At 43.5% G+C, this 16,764-nt stretch overlaps 1 protein-coding gene across 4 annotated transcripts in view; it reads right to left on the bottom strand.

Annotated features, from left to right (window-relative positions):
* Positions 1 to 9,603, bottom strand: part of PIWIL2 (piwi like RNA-mediated gene silencing 2) — a 78,250-nt gene extending 68,647 nt beyond the window's left edge. For 2 of the 4 annotated variants that reach the window (XM_032288472.1, XM_032288473.1), the window contains exons 1-7: positions 8,967 to 9,537; positions 7,462 to 7,549; positions 7,155 to 7,293; positions 5,833 to 6,039; positions 4,790 to 4,900; positions 1,322 to 1,439; positions 626 to 750 (exon numbers count right to left, since the gene is read on the bottom strand). In XM_032288472.1, the coding sequence (XP_032144363.1) occupies positions 626 to 750; positions 1,322 to 1,439; positions 4,790 to 4,900; positions 5,833 to 6,039; positions 7,155 to 7,293; positions 7,462 to 7,549; positions 8,967 to 9,164 (986 nt within the window). In that variant the 5' untranslated portion in view covers positions 9,165 to 9,537. Of the gene's footprint in view, positions 1 to 625; positions 751 to 1,321; positions 1,440 to 4,789; positions 4,901 to 5,832; positions 6,040 to 7,154; positions 7,294 to 7,461; positions 7,550 to 8,966; positions 9,538 to 9,566 lie in introns of those variants that run through there. The other 2 variants (XM_032288470.1, XM_032288471.1) reach the window with 2 other exon arrangements.
* Between the last annotated feature and the right edge of the window lie 7,161 nt (positions 9,604 to 16,764).

Raw genomic sequence — 16,764 nt, 5'->3', positions numbered from 1 at the left:
TTGATTTCCCAGGTTTGATTTACATTACTTTTCACTATTAACTAACAAGAATGCAAAAGAATCCATTGCTAAGTTTGTAAGTCTGGCAAACAGAGTTACGTATTTTCCTGGCAGTTCAGCTTACTAGGTAGAAATTAGGTTCTGTGTTTCATTAAATAAGAGGAAGTCTGAGAATAGCAGCTGTATGAAAATTAGGATGTTTCCAAATAAGTTAAACAATTATAAGCCGTCTGTAATCTAAAAATTTAGGAAACTGAAAAAAAAAATCCTTCCAACAAATATTTTTACACACAACCTCTTTAAGTCGTCCCCTTGTTACCATCACCATTAAATATACACTATCAACAGCTGCTTTCAAAGTTCCTGAACACATCCAGAGGAACCCATGCCCCTATCCAGCTACCTCCAAACCTAATTTCATATATTTGAATCTGGCCTATCACTTGTGAGATAACTTTTGAGTAAGTGAGCCTCAATGCCACCCATTTATTCATTAAACGCTTCCAAACCCATCTAGAATACACTGTCAGGTATTACCATCCAAGCATCTTGAAGAACACTACTGCAAATACACTACTTCTCATACTAAAGTTAAGGGAAAATAAAACTTCAGCTGTTTTCTCACCGACGGAAAACAACATTGTAGAAGGGAATGCACAGGTCAGAAGAGGGCTCCAGGATCTTTGTCATCTGAATCTTAATGCTGATTTCAGCACCATCTGTTCTCCTGTGACTTTTTAACTCAAGAACCTAAAAAATAAACACAAGTAAAACCGAATGACAAAACTAAGAACTAATGATCAAGTCCTCATCTAATTCAATGGTGCTCTTAAAAACACTAAAGTATCTTAAACATTTTTCAACTTTCCCCCACTTTGCTGCCCACACTGGGCAAAAGCACACCATGCCGACTACGATTTAGAAACAATTTAGTAAGAGAATCCCAACCAAGTTCACATTTGCAATTGTCGGTTACTCTGTATCACTGAGGTCAGACTTCCAATCATTCCTCTCAGGTGAGAATGTGCTTCTTGAGGAGTTCAAACCTAAAATGTGCTGTTATATACTGCAGAAATCTGTCTTTCCCTCTATGAACAGAAAAGTACAACTCGAACGTTCAGGAAGTTTATGGTTTCCTACCCCTCAAAACACCAGTGCTGGGCCAGGTGCAGTGGCTCATGCCTATAATCCCAGGACTTTGGGAGTTCCAGGCCAACCTGGGCAACACAGCAAGATCCAATCTCTTAAAAGCCAAACCAAACAAAAAACACCAGAGCACTTTTAGGGTTCATCTAAAAGCCCATTTCCTGTTTCGTCTCACTTGTTGAAGTTTAACAGGCAGATAGAGAATAGATCCATCAAACGCAGTAACGTTGCCGGTGACAGCTTGATGGTCCTTCAACATGCTGAACCTCATGCTTTTGCATTCCACATTGGGGCTGGAAAATAATGCAGAGGATTTTCCTTTAACTTGACTCATACAACAATCTTCACCAATGCTGGGCAACAGGTGCTAGTTACCCAGTAACTGCTACTCCATCTAGCGGCCATATTAAAAGTGATCTACCTGACCAGAACTTTGACTCGAGAATACCTGCTCACAGCTAAAACATCAGAAAATATAGGTTTAAAAAAAAAAATAAAAACCACCCCTAAATTCTACCACCAAAGGACACTTGCCTTAGCATGTCAGTGTATATTCTTTCATATAGACATATTTTTAATGAGATGGAGTCTCACTCTGCCACCCAGGCTGGAGTGCAGTGGTGCGATGTCAGCTCACCAAAACCTTCACCTCCTGGGTTCAAATGATTCTCCCTTTCTGTTTCCTTAACATTTGTCAATCAATTTTCAGAGAAAGGATACTCCTCTTTTTAAAATTTTTATTTATTTATTTGTTGAGATAGGATCTTGCTCTGTTACCCAGGCTGAAGTGCAGTGGGATGATCATAGCTCACTGCAGCCTCAAACTCTTGGGCTCAAGTGATCCTTCTGCCTCAGTCCCCTAAGTAACTGGGACTGTAAATATACCACCATACCTGGCTAATGAAAAAAATTTTTCTTTGCCCCAGTACGGTGGCTCATGCCTGTAATCCCAGCACTTTGGGAGGCTGAGGCGGATGGATCACTTGAGCCCAGGAGTTCAAGACCCCTCTGGCCATCGTGGTAAAATCTCATTCTACTAAAAATACAAAAGAAAGTAGTGGGGTGTGGTAGCACATGGTTGTAACCTCAGCTACTTGAACTCCTAACCTCAAGCAACTCTCCCTCCTTGGCCTCCCTAAAGGCTGGGATTACAGATGTAAGCCACTGCACGTAGCCCTCTCCCCTCTCTTTAACGCTCACCTCTTGGCTGTATGTTTCACAACAAGCCTGTTTCCTGGATCCATTTCCCCCTCTTTTCTGGCTCCTTCCCTCTACCTGTTGAATGTGCTCAGCTCTGCTCTCCTACCTCATAGAAACTGTTAAAGCAATTCTGTTGCCTTTTTTAATTATTCCATTTCTCATTCTCTTACAAACTATTTAAATGAGTGGCCAAGTCACTGGCTACTTCTCATGGCCTATGCCCTCTGTGATTTTCATCTTTCCTTTTTTTATTTTTCTCTACAACTTTAACAAAACTACTAGAAGATCACCAAGAATACCCTCACAAGCAAATCCAGTTACTTTCTTTTCTGGGGCCAAAGTCAACACCTTCTCATTCTCTTCATTCAAATGGATCCTCCCTATGGTCTTCCTAACATACCTTCAGGATATTTTCTCCCTAACAGTTCCTTTCTTCTTTCACTGCACTTCTTCCTCTTGTGTCATCAACTAGCAGCTGTCCTTCACAAATTCAGCCTTCCTAGTATAGCTACCTTTAGAAATAGTGTGGAAGTTTTTGGCCAGGCATGGTGGCTTATGCTTGTAATCCCAGCACTTTGGGAGGCCGAGAAGGGTGGATTATTTGAGGTCAGGAGTTCAAGACCAGCCTGGTCAATATGGCAAAACCCTGTCTGTACTAAAAAAAATACAAAAATTAGCCAGGTATGGGGGCGTTTGCCTGTAATCCCAGCTACTAGGGAGGCTGAGGCAAGAGAATTGCTTGAATCTGGGAGGCAGAGGTTGCAGTGAGGTGAGATTGCACCACTGTACTCCAGCCTGGGCACAGAGTGAGACCCTGCCTCAAAAAAAAAAAAAAAAAAAAAAAAAAAGAAGCAGCATGAAAGTTTCTTAAAAAAACTAAAAATAGTACTACATGTGATCCAACAATCCCACTTCTGGGCATTTAACCAAATGAATTGAAATCTGTGTGTCAAAGAGATATGTGCACTCCCAGGTTCACCGCAGCAGTAGTCACAACAGGCAGCACATGGAAATGATCTCAGTGTCTATCAAGGATGAATGGATAAACAGTGGTATACATACAGAAGGAATACTATGTAGCTTTTAAAAAGAAGGACATCCTCTCATTTGTGACAATGTGAAAGAATCTGGAGAACACTCAGCTAAGTGAAATAAGATAGGCACAGAAAGACAAATACCATCTGATCTCACTCATATACAGAATCTAAAAAAGTTGAACTCATAGAGCAGATAGTAGGAAGATGGCTACCAACAGCCATGTTAACAACAGCGTGTATTCCAAAATTCCTAAGAGATTTTAAATGTTTTCACCACAAAGAAAAAAAACAGTAAGTAGGTGAGGTGACAGATGTCAATTCGCTTGATTTAATCTTTCTACAATGTATACATATATCAAAAACATCACATTGTACCCATACAGAAACACAATTATTTTTCAATTAAAAAACTGAGATATCTATATCTTCTCATTTTCTTCAAATATTTCAAAACACTCATTTTCACAATTCCAGCTATGAACTTCCAGCTAATGGCTCCTCTAAGATATTAAAAGGCATTAAAAGAGAAGACAAACTAATATAAACTATTTTTAACAGTAATCAATCCAAAAATTATTGATATAAAACTGAAGTTATCTTCCTTAATTTTCTCACCCCTAAATTTAATCCTAGACTGTCACTGGAGAGATGTCAGATGTTGGTATAATGGCTAATGCAGGGAAGGATCCAGGTTTCATGAGGGATGAATTTTATACCACTGGTTGGTGGGGGGAAGGTTCTTTAAGAATACAAAATTACACATACAAAATAAGTTCAAAGATCATGGAAGACACCTAATGCAAGTTTTAAAAAATGCTGAACTTAAGCTTCATTAATTTCACATGAAATCAACTTCCACCCTCAGGGCCGGGAATGGTGGCTCACGCCTATAATCCCAGCACTTTGGGAGGCTGAGGCAGGTGGATCATGAGGTAAGGAGATCGAGGCCATCCTGGCCAACATGGTGAAGCCCCATCACTACTAAAGATACAAAAATTAGCTGAGTGTGGTGATACATGCTTGTAATCCCAGCTACTCAGGAGGCTAAGGCAGGAGAACCACTTGAACCAGGGAATCAGAGGTTGCAGTGAGCAGATAGCACACAACTGCATTCCAGCCTGGCAACAGAGCAAGATTCTCTCTCAAGAAAAAAAAAAAATCAACTTCTAGCCTCATGTATAAATCTACTACACCCTATAAAGCTAAATTCAGAATTGACAATATAGCTAAATACATACACAAAGTTTAACATTAACCTTAAACTTTCTGTAACGGTCTGAGTAAATGCATCATCACATTGGGAGGTCCACCAGGAACTGTACAGAACAATATTTAGTTATTCCAGGGGAACTTTTTCTTTTTACTGCCCTCTAAGAAGTGAATAACCAAAGAAAAACTGTGAATACCTGAAAGTCACATGATATTGATAAACTGCTTCATTATGACATTGTATTTTGATGAGGTTCAGTCCCAAAGACTGAGGTGTTCCTTTTGATCCTTGCTTCACAATAAGCTCTCTAGAAAATAAAAACAGAAAACAACTACATGTATCACAAACAAAAAACGAAATAACTAATCAACCCACACAACACGCAACAAAAAGATTGGGAGAAGTAACATTTTTTCACTTTGTACAGATACACAAACCAAGAGCCAACACTTAAAAAGCAAGCTCTGAAGGCTAGAAGACAAATCATTGGCAAGTCCTAATTAGATAAGCAAGGTCACCCTATCTTTCCTATTAACATTACCCAAATAAACTAGACTACTTAACTAAGGAACACAAGAATGAGTTCTTTAGAGAAAGATGAGGTATCACAATCTTCTTCCTAAATGATTTCCTTATCTTCAACATGACAAAGAACCGTCTGAATTGGGACGGAAATGAAAGGCGGTGAGTCCTCTCTTTGGTGCATGCTGTTATGTCCACTGTCAACCACATTTAACTTCAAAAATTGTCCCATCTTGGCTGGGTGTGGTGGCTCACACCTGTAATCCCAGCACGTTGGGAGGCTGAGGCAGGGGGATCACCTGAGGTCAGGAGTTCAAGACCAGCCTGGCCAACATGTCGAAACCCCATCTCCACTAATACAAAAAAAATTAGCTGGGTGTAGGCCACACACCTGTAACCCTAGCTACCTGGGAGGGCTAAGGTATGAGAATTGCTTGAACCTGGGAGATGGAGGTTGCAGTGAGCTGAGATTGTGCCACTGCACTCCAACCTGGGTGACAGAGTGAGAATCTGTCTCAAAAAAAAAAAAAAAAAAAAAAAAACTGTCCCACCTCTTTGTCAATCTCCCACTGGCAAAAACCAAAACACCCTGCAGTATTTATCACCCAGGGAGGACTTTAGACCCAACAAAAATAGATTTTACAATACTACACACCAGCCCAAATGCAGAGTTTTTACGATCATTACTAAGCAGAGAAGGCAGTGCTCCTGACTTACTTTTCCTTGTGTTCCACAGTCAGGACCAGAGGGTGATCTGGAGAGTACAGAGGGGACTGGGGCAGAGCTGGTGGTGATGACAGCTGCGGTGAATCCCGGGAAGGTGCGCTGAAGGCACAGGGGGGTTTGTCCATTCCTCTGCCAATACCACCTGCTGCTCTTCCTAGTGGTAACAAAGAAGCATCTGAACTCCCTCTCCCAAGCATCCTGAAATGTGGAGAGGCAAATCAGGGCTTTTCTATAATGGTTATGTCCCATCCAGATTTTCCCCCTAACTCTACAATCACTTCCTGGAGGAGTCAGCAAAAAGTGACCCAAGCATAGCCTTCGGATTCTCTCAAAATACATATGCCAAGGCCAGGTGCAGTGGCTCATGCCTGTAATCCTAGCACTTTGGGAAGCTGAGGTGGGCAGACTGCTTGAGCCAGGAGTTCAAGACCAGCCTAGGCAACACACTGATACCCCGAACTACAAAAAATAGAAAAATCAGCCAGGCATGGTGGCTAATGACTGTAGTCCCAGCTACTCAAGTGGCTGAGGTGGGAGGATCACTTGAGGCTGGGAGGTTGAGGCTGCAGTGAGCTGAGATCATACCTCTGCACTAAAGCCTGGGTGACAGAGACCCAATTTCAAAACAAACAAACAACAACAACAACAAAACACAACATATGCCATTATGACTCATTAATACCGACTGTCAGAACCATCTTCCATAGCAGAATAGAGAAGAAAGTTTGACTTAACGTTATTTAAAGAATCATCATGCGGGGTAGTGGCTCACACCTGTAATTCCAGCACTCTGGAGGGCCTAGGCAGGTGGATTGTCTGAGGTTAGGATTTCGAAACCAGCCTGGCTAATACGGTTAAATACCGTCTCTACTAAAAATACAAAAATTAGCCAGGCATGGTGGTGCACACCAGTTATTCGGGAGGCTGAGGCGGAAGAATCACTTGACCCTGGGAGGCAGAGGTTGCAGTGAGCCGAGATCACACTACTGCACTCTAGCCTGGTGACAGAGCAAGATTCCGTCTCAAAAAAAAAAAAAAAAAAAGAATCACCACAATCAGGGTAATTTGCAGTAATTTGTTAAGAACACAAATGAATTTCTTAACAGCCCAGTGGAGAACTACTTCTTACCCTTTTCCAAAGCCTACTCATGTCAACAACCGCTGACTACTCTTGGGAAATGTGCATTCTTTAATATAAAACCAGACATTGATTGTTTATGAGATGACACAACCCTTCTTAGGAGTTGCTCTCTGAACTTACAGAGATATTCCATCGGAATTTGATAGTTACCTGAGAAGGTAACTTTACCCACCTATTCCAACCAACAGAGGCCTCTGCCATATTGCTGTCCCCAGCTGCCAACACTTTTGGATCCCAAAAAGTGGGACAGAGTTCCTCCTTGTCTTTTCGTACCAGATTAGCAGACAAGCCTCGACCTAAAATGCCTCTACCTGAAAGAAAGAACCGAACCCCAGCAATGACTATGAGTTAAACGTGTTTTAAAATACAGATTTTTTTTTTTAAAAAACACAGGTATGTTTCTGAAGATAAACCATTTGGATTTAAGAAGGAAGCAATCATACATACCACTGAATTTCTCAAGTTAGTTTTCCACATACCTGTTGAAGGCAATTCCCGTTTCTGAGGGGTTTTGGAAACTGTTTCAATGCCCAGGCCTCGGAACATGGAGACCAAACCCACAGACTCCTGTGGAAAGTCAAAGAATAAAGTTCCAAGAGGTAGTTTAAAACCCCAGAAACAAGGGCTTTCTTATTCTTGGTACATAATAAAAACCACCTTCAAATTCCATAAATGTTGTAAGAATAAAGGGAATAACATTAACTTTAAAAAATACTTGTAACCATGTCATATTAGGTCTTTAAGCACAAAGAGTTACCGTTAAAACCCATGATTTGATGTACAGTACAACGAAATGCAACAGAGCAGATTAACTTTTCCATTTTTATATTTCCTATATATTCAAGGCAAGAGAGAACAAGTGTACTGGTTAATGAATTTTCAAAAAAGCTAGATCATTTATGATCTCGAGGTTTGGGTAACCCGCTACTGTTTTCCTGTGGCAGTCTTCCACCTGCACTATTGTTACACCAGTTGTATCTGACATGGATAAAAGCTACCTATAGACTCAAGCAATTTATTTGAGTCAACATGTAAGATTTACTGTCATAAACTTTTTTCCTTACAAAAATAATACATTTGACAATGTCAACTCTACTTAAAATAACTTCATTATTAGATTCTTCCTATATTTGCTAACTCTTTGACATATTATAAACAAATATTCTTAAAATTACTTGATAATTAAGAGATTAAGAATGCAAACATGTAAGTGTTCACACAGCAGCAGCAATAACTGAAGATCCTTTTCCTTTAAGATTTGGGCAATGAGCCTTCCAAAGTGAGCAAATGTTAAGTATTATGACTTCAGAGGCAGGAATTGCTGCTAATATAGAGCCAAAACCAGGGGCAAAATCTACATACTCAGAAAAGAACAAGAGATTATACCTTTAACTCTAACAATTACAGACAGAGGTATGGAGGGATGATTGAAAGCTAGAGAACCTATGGTACTTACCAAGTCCATCTAATATTCATTATGAGGTACCTTTTCATACCTCTAGAAACTCCAGATTTGAAATATATGTCCAGATGTATCTACTTGTTAAAGAAAAAAAAAGACAAACTTGTTCCTGTTAAGGGCTTCCCAGTTTTGCAAGCACTTTGTTGTTGTTTTGACATGGAGCCTTGCTCTGTCACCCAGGCTGGAGTGCAGTGGTGAGGTCTCAGCTCACTGTAACCTCCACCTCCAGGGTTCAAGCAATTCTCCTGCTTCAGGTTCCTGAGTAGCTGGTGTTACAGATGCACACCACCACACCCGGCTAATTTTTGTATTTTTAGTAGAGATGGAGTTTCACCACGTTAGCCAGGCTGGTCTCAAATTCCTGACCTCAGATGATCCACCCACCTCAGCCTCCCAAAGTGTTGGTATTACAGGCGTGAGCCACCGTGCCTAGCCCTGCAGGCACTTTGAAATCCATTACCCTCCTCTGACAGCACACAGATAAGCTGTATGCTGCTCCTATGCATCCAAACATAGTCTTACCCTCTGTGCTGGCCCCCTCTGTGTGCTTGGTTCCTCTGGCTTTCCAAACACATGGCCTCTGCCTGCAGGTGCTCCCCTGCCCAGAGCTGGGTCCAAAGGTTTAGAAGCTTGTGGCAAACAGCCTGGCATCCGTACAGCCTGGTACTGGGATGGGTGGACAGGAGGCTGGCCCCTGAACGATGGTCGGAAAGGATCCATTCAAAGGCTATAGAGGACACGTGTGTCGATCCTGTTCTGGTTAATTACCTGCCAGCATTTTCAAAAGATTAAAGTTCCCAACTGTTTTCCTTTTCCTTTAAGACAGATTCACAAAGCATTAAAAAAATATTTTGAGTCAGTCCAGTAACCCACCCAGCCTTCTGCAACATATTCACTTCAAAGGCTTCTATTTGATATGTGATATTCGAAACACCCTCCATTAACAATCCCTTAGAGCAGCGGTCCCGAAACTTTTTGGCACCAGAGACTGGTTTCCTGGAAGACAATTTTTCCAGGGGTGGGGGGATGGTTTCAGAGTGACTCAAACACACTACATTTATTGTGCACTTTATTTCTATTACATTGTAATAGATAATGAAATATAATAATTATACAACTCACCATAATGTAGAATCAGTGGGAGCCCTGATCTTGTTTTTCTGCAACTAAATGGTCCCATCTGTGGGTGATGGGAGACAGTGACAGATCATCAGGCATTAGATTCTCATAAGGAGCATGCAACCTAGATCCCTTGAATGCAAAGTTCACAAGAGGGTTTGCACTATGGGAATCTAATGCCACCAGTGATCGGACAGGAGGCGGAGCTCAGGTGATACTATGAGCCATGGGGAGCGACTGTCAATACAGATGAAGCTTTGCTCATTCACCCACCACTCACCTCCTGCTGTGCAGCCTAATTCCTAACAGGCCCCCAACCAGTCTGTGGCCTGGGGGTTGGGAACCCCTGCCTTAGAGGCCCTCGTCCTCCTTGCACTTACATTTTCTACCCAAATGGCCTCTCATAAAACTCAGTCCTGTAAATCAACTACATGTTATAAAAGGAAGCAATTTTTTGTTTTTGTTTTGTTTTTGAGACAGAGTTTCACTCTAGTTGCCCAGGCTGGAGTACAGTGGTGCCATCTTGGCTCACGGCAACCTCCGCCTCCTGGGTTCAAGCGATTCTCCTGCCTCAGCCTCTCGAGTAGCTGGGATTACAGGCATGTGCCACCACGCCCAGCAAATTTTTTGTATTTTTAATAGTTTCTCCATGTTGGTCAGGCTGGTCTCAAACTCCCGACCTCAGGTGATTGGCTCACCTCAGCCTCCCAAAGGTGCTGGGATTACAGGCGTGAGCCACCGTGCCCAACCAAGGAAGCAGTTTTTTGGGAGGGTCTCGCACTATCGCCCAGACTGGAATGCAGTGGCATGATCATGGCTCACTGCACCCTCAACCTTCTGGGCTCAAGTGACCCTCACATCTCAGTCTCCTGAGTAGCTGGGATAACAGGCATGCACCACAACACTTCTCTAATTTTTATAATTTCTGTGGAGATGGGGTCTTTCCATGTTGGCCAGGCTGGTCTCAAACACCTGGGCTCAAGTGATCTGCTGCTTCAGCCTTCCAAAGTGCTTTGATGACAGGCATGAGCCACCATACCTGGCTAAAGCAGTTTTTTTTTGAGACGGAGTTTCGCTGTTATTACCCAGGCTGGAGTGCAATGGTGCGATCTTGGCTCACCGCAACCTCCGCCTCCTGGCTTCAGGCAATTCTCCTGCCTCAGCCTTTGAGTAGCTGGGATTACCGGCACGCACCACCATGCCCAGCTAATTTTTTGTATTTTTAGTAGAGACAGCGTTTCACCATGTTGACCAGGATGGTCTCGATCTCTTGACCTCGTGATCCACCCTCCTCGGCCTCCCAAAGTGCTGGGATTACAGGCGTGAGCCACTGCGCCCGGCCTGGCTAAAGTAGTTTTTGTGTACGAGGATGACTTTGATTTATAAAAAAATTTCTTTTCTTTTGAGACGGAGTTTCGCTCTTGTTGCCCAGGCTGGAGTGCAATGGCACAATCTTGGCTCACTGCAACCTCTACCTTCCAGGTTCAAGGGATTCTCCTGCCTCAGCATAGGCAAGTAGCTGGGATTACAGACATGTGCCACCATCCCTGGCTAATTTTGTATTTTTAGCAAAGTCAGGGTTTCTCCATGTTGGGCAGGCTGGTCTCGAACTCCCGACCTCAAGCGATGCACCCGCCTTGGCCTCCCAAAGTGCTGGGATTACAGGCGTGAGGCACTGCGCACGGCCTATAAACAATTTCACAGTTAACACAGTCGTATCATAAAATTATGGTCAATAAATATTTACGGGTTTTTGCTTTGTTTTTAACATCCCTTTCCTACACGCGAGTCCTAACTTTTTTCCTGTCTATGATCGCACTCAACTCTTCTCCTTGATTTGTTTAGTTGTTTCTCTAAATCTCTATGCAATTCTTTTTTTAAAAAATTCTTCTTTCAGGCTAAGCACAGTGGCTCATGCCTGCAATTCCAGCATTCTGGTAGGTCTAGGTGGGAGGACCACTTGAGGCCAGGAGTTTAAGGCCAGCCTTAGGAACACAGTGAGAGATCCTGTCCCTACAAAAAGTTAAAAAATAGAACAAAAAATTTAAAAAACCCTTTTCTTTTAAATTTTATCAGAAGTCTCCAGAGTACAGAAGCATTCTGATTTGAGCCTACAATACTTGGTGAGTCTCAGAGGTTGCATTTAACACCCTTCTCTTTCCCAGGTTACCAGGGGTGGGGCTCTTCCTGGCTTCCCCACCAAATCTAACGCCCATCAGGTCTCTTCAAAATCACTTTATAACCTGTAGGTCAGGCATGGTGGCCCATGCCTATAATCCCAGGACTTTGAGAAACAAAGGTGGGTGGATCACTTGAGGTCAGGAGTTCAAGACCAATCGGGACTACATGATGAAACCCTGTCTTTACTAAAAACACAAAAATTAGTTGGGCATCGTGGCACACACCTATAATCCCCCCTACTCAGGAGGCTGAGGCGCACGATTCGCTTGAACCTGGGAGGCAGAGACTGCAGTGACCCAAGATTGTGGCACTCCAGCCTGGATGACAGAATAAGACTGTCTTAAAAAAAAAAAAAATCACTGTATAGCCTACAGATTTCAGGACTCCCTCTTTACGGAGCTCCTCTCATGGTCCTGGCTTGCCCCCGATTCCTGGAAAATATTTCTTAATGGGAAATATTTTTCTTTAAAAAATGACAGGGTCTTGCTGTGTCATCCGGGCTACAGTGAAGTGGTGGGATCTTAGCTCACTGCAGTCTCAATCTCTTGTGGTCAAGCAGTCCTCTTGTCTCAGCCTCCCAAGTAGCTAGGACTACAGGCACCTGCCACCATGCCCAGCTAATTAAAAAAAATTTTTTTGTAGAGACGGGATCTTGCCATATTGCCCAGGCTGGTCTCAAACTGCTGACCTCAAGTGATCTTCCCACCTCAGCCTCCCCAAACGCTGGGATTACAGGTGGGAGTAATCCTTCCTAACTTTCAAAAAGCTGTCTTAAGTATTAGCTACAGAGAAATCATACATTTAAAGAAAAGATTAACACACTGTTCGTAAGCACACAGCGGAAGTGCAGACAGTTCAAGAACTTGCAAAACGTCTTGAACTAAACTACCTTCTTTCACACTCTAAATGCATGATATGGTTACCTTTCCTGAAGGCTACATCAGCTCTCCCCTTTAATTGTCAATGCCCCTTTTCGGTGAACCACAACTCCGCTCACAGGTCCCCAAGCAATCAGTATATTAATTGCTACATACTCAGAAGTGCTGCACGGCGTCCCTTATGAGACTTCTGGAATCTTCGTCTTTGTCCACCCTTCCCTCAACCCCAGTATCACTTCTACAGATTCAGGCAGCTCCCCTACAAGGCCCTCTCCCAATGTGGATTTCCTCCTGGGATCAGGTAGCAAACACTTGGCTGACCGAAAGGTTCAACGAGGAGGGAACCTAGGACGGGCTGGGAACCCAGGACGGGCTGGGCCTGCCTCCGCTGAATCCCTGAGTCTGTGCTCGGCGCTGGGGCCTCCCGACCAGGGCCTAACCAGAGGCCCCTGAAAGCGAGTCCCACCCCCTTTACACCCCGAGAAAAGCACCCTTCCCCAAAGCCACAGCCCTGCCGGGGGTTCTACCTCCCGTTTCAGGCCAAATAAGAGGCCCACTCAGACCTCCCACGGGCCTCCCCTGCCGCCCCCGCCTGCGCACCTTCTCCAGGCCTCAGCACCCTGCCTCGAATAACGACTTCCCGCCCCCGCCCGGCCTCCAAAGGCCCCAGCGTCACCTGGAAGCAGGAGGGCACCTGGGAGGGCGGCTGACACCACGTGCTTGAGCAAAAGCCCACCCAGCCTGCCCCGGAGAGACCCTGGCCTGCCTGGGTTGCAGCACCTGGACCCGTCCTCTCACCTGGGCACGAGTCCTCGCCCCACTCGCCGGGCTCTGCGCCGCCTCAGGAGAAGACAGCACTCAACCCACGCCCCAGGGGCCACATGCTCCAGGGCCAACTTCCGGTCTTCGAGGCCTCAGGGGCTGAGCCCATTGGCCACAAGACCTGTCGCTCACAAGAGCCAGCTATCTCATTGGCCAGTCTGAAAGAAAGGCTTGTCCTTTCCAGCAGATTCACTGAGCCGGGCAAGTTCGTGTGGAATGTGCGCTGAAAGTTATGTGAACCTAAGCCTTAAAATGTGTTAGCGTTTGGAGATCCTGACTCCCTTTCTGGGGGCAACTCCTGTAAACAGATTTAGTCTAGCACTCAGTGCTGAAATTCACTTGCCCCCTTCCTGCCACTTAGAGGATTAGCAACACAGGTGGTGAAGAAGAAAGGTAAACTAGAGTGTGCATTGAAACACCTAATTCATATGATGTCTGCACATCACTTTCCTTTATTTTTTAATTTTTTTTTCTTTGGCAGGTGAGTTGTTACACGCTCCTTAGCGGATTCCGACTTCCATGGCCACCGTCCTGCTGAACTTTACTTATATATAAAACAGAGATAAAAACTAAAAGCATCCATTCATAGGGTTGAATGGAAATGTACACACATAATGACATAAGTATCTACAATATTCAGCACAAGGAGAAGACGACCTTGATAAATGTTGTCTATTATTATTCATTGATGCCTAAGTCTGTCAACCAAGAAGAGCTTTCTTGAAACCAGATTAAATTATTAGTGGTTACTTCAGCAGCAACTCTAGAATGATTTTACCCAAAGAAAGATTTCTGCCCTTCTCCCAACCATTTTGGCAAATAACCGCATCCCTCTCCCAAGCCCAGGTGGTTGAGGTCAAGTTTCTGAAGGCTTTGGCTATTGCTACAGAGACATCCGAAGGCTCTGCAAGGAATAGGACGGGAGAGGACTTAACCTTATCTTTTCCAGGCCTCAGATATTCCATGCCTTGTTTTAGTCCATACATACAAGGGCCCTCCTCTCCTTCCCAAATGAGGCTGGTCTGAAAATTATTGGAGCAGGATGATTTTCAGCTCAGGAATCCAGTTGGCATGATGCCCCTTCACTGTTTGTGGACAATATTTGTATACCATGATCTAACCTTTTCACTTCCTTTACCACACAACCTTCTTAACTTGCAACTGTTGGAGTATTATGTTGTAAACGATTCCCCTGCCTGTGCAAATACTTAATGGTACCAAGTGCAGTCAAAAACAGTTATACAAACTGCTTTGTAACCTTCATCAAGATCCAACTCCCTGTTCTTTTGGGAACTCTGACCAAACTTTGCATGACATACTTATTCTATACACATGAAACAATAGTTTAGGGGCAGGATTCAGCAAATCTTCTGGTTGAAGTAAGGCAATAATAATCTTCAGATAATTTCCTGAACATGTCTTCTATCTGGGAATCTAAACCAAGAGCACCATTACAAAGGGTGTGCACATTGGGTTTCCTGGATTTCTACATCCTGTACATGCAAGCATAGGTGGCCTTTGTACGGTATTTCTAGCCAATCCAGACATTAGGGACACTACTTATTTAACAAAAGGAAAATCCATATGGTCTTGCTGTTGATTGGACATAAAAATAGTTGAAGCTTTCTGAAACGTGGACATCTGTTTAGAATCCTTCAAAAGCTAATCAACCTCTCTTGGAGATTTTATTCCCTAACAGAGTATTTTATTGTTAATTAGCCATCACTAGGTATTGATTAAAAAGGACACACAGAATCTCATTACAAAAAGATGAGTATACCAGGTGCAGTGGCTCACACCTGTAATCCTAGCACTTTGGGAGGCCGAGGTGGGTCAGTGAGCTGAGATCACCTGAGGTCAGGAGTTCAAGACCCAGCCTGGCCATCATAGTGAAACCCCATCTTTAGGGGAAAAAAAAAAAAAAAGATGAGTATGTGAGGTGCTGGATATGTTAACTTGATTTACTCATTCCACAATGTAAACAAATATCGGAATATCACATTGTACCCTGTAACCATATGTAATTACTATTTGTTAATTTAAAAAAAGGGGGGGCAAAAAGAGCACATATGTCACACTAAGAGATAGTATTTTCAGATAAATTACAGATTTTTTGTTTTACTCAAAAAAGTCATAACATCAAATAATTCTGTCCACCTGGCCCTGCCAGTCTCTAAAATTCAGAGTGAAAATGGCCCCATAACTACACGTAATCTGAATTTTCCTAGGCAGTCTTGACTCCAAATACCCTGGGCACTTGGTCCCCATAAGTATTTCTATTCCAACCGTGTATTCTGGTTTGTTTTTGTTGCTGTTCAGCAGATTGCCAGAGCCACAGCAAGATTAAGGGCAGAAAATTACCTTACTGGTGGAGCCTAATACTTATAGGAAGGATTTCCTTTAAAGTGGACCTATGTATTGTGCCTGGGTTCCTGGGAGAGATAAATAGAAATCCTTCCAGGAGAAGTACACCGGGACCGCAAAACTCCGCATGTAAAAAGTATTAATAAATATGAGCTCACAGAACACATCAGGCTGAATAACAGGAAGACAAACAATCCAATAAAAAAAAACAAAAGGGCAAAAGTCATGGTGGCTCACACCTGTAATCCCAGCACTTTAGGAGGCTAAGGCAGGTGGATAACCTGAGGTCAGGAGTTCGAGACCAGCCTGGCCAACCTGGTGAAACCCTGTCTCTACTAAAAGTACCAAATTAGCTGGGCGTGGTGGTGGGTGCCTATAATCTCAACTACTCGGGAGGCTGAGACAGGAGAATCACCCGAACCTGGGAGGCAGAGGTTGCAGTGAGCCAAGATCATGCCACTGCACTCCAGCCTGGGCAACAAGTGCAAAATTCTGTCTCAAAAAAAAAAAAAAAGGGCAAAAGATGTGAGCCGTCCTGTCTCAGTCCATTAGTTCCTTTAGTGTTATTATAAAGGAATACCTGAGGCTGGGTAATTTATAAAGAAAAGAGGTTTACTGAGCTCATGGTTCTGTGGGCTGGAAGGTTCAAGACTGGACATCTGGGCCAGGTATGGTGGCTCACGTCTGTAATACCAGCACTTTGAGAGGACGAAGTGGGTGGATCATGAGATCAAGAGATGGAGACCATCCTGGCCAACATGATGAAACCCGTCTCTGCTAAAAATACAAAAATTAGCTGGGTGTGGTGGCACGCACCTGTAGTCCCAGCTACTTGGGAGGCTGAGGCAGGAGACTCACTTGAACCTGGGAAGCAGAGGTTGCAGTGAGCTGAGATCATGCCACTGCACTCCAGCCTGGGCAACTGAGAGAGATTCCGTCTCAAAACAAAAAAGACT

This window comes from Sapajus apella, unplaced genomic scaffold, assembly GCF_009761245.1.
Source record: "Sapajus apella isolate SASKATOON/1434 unplaced genomic scaffold, GSC_monkey_1.0 scaffold21, whole genome shotgun sequence".
NCBI classification, from domain to species: domain Eukaryota; kingdom Metazoa; phylum Chordata; class Mammalia; order Primates; family Cebidae; genus Sapajus; species Sapajus apella.
Note: the sequence above shows the minus strand (reverse complement) of the source record. Positions and strands in the feature narration are given on the sequence as shown.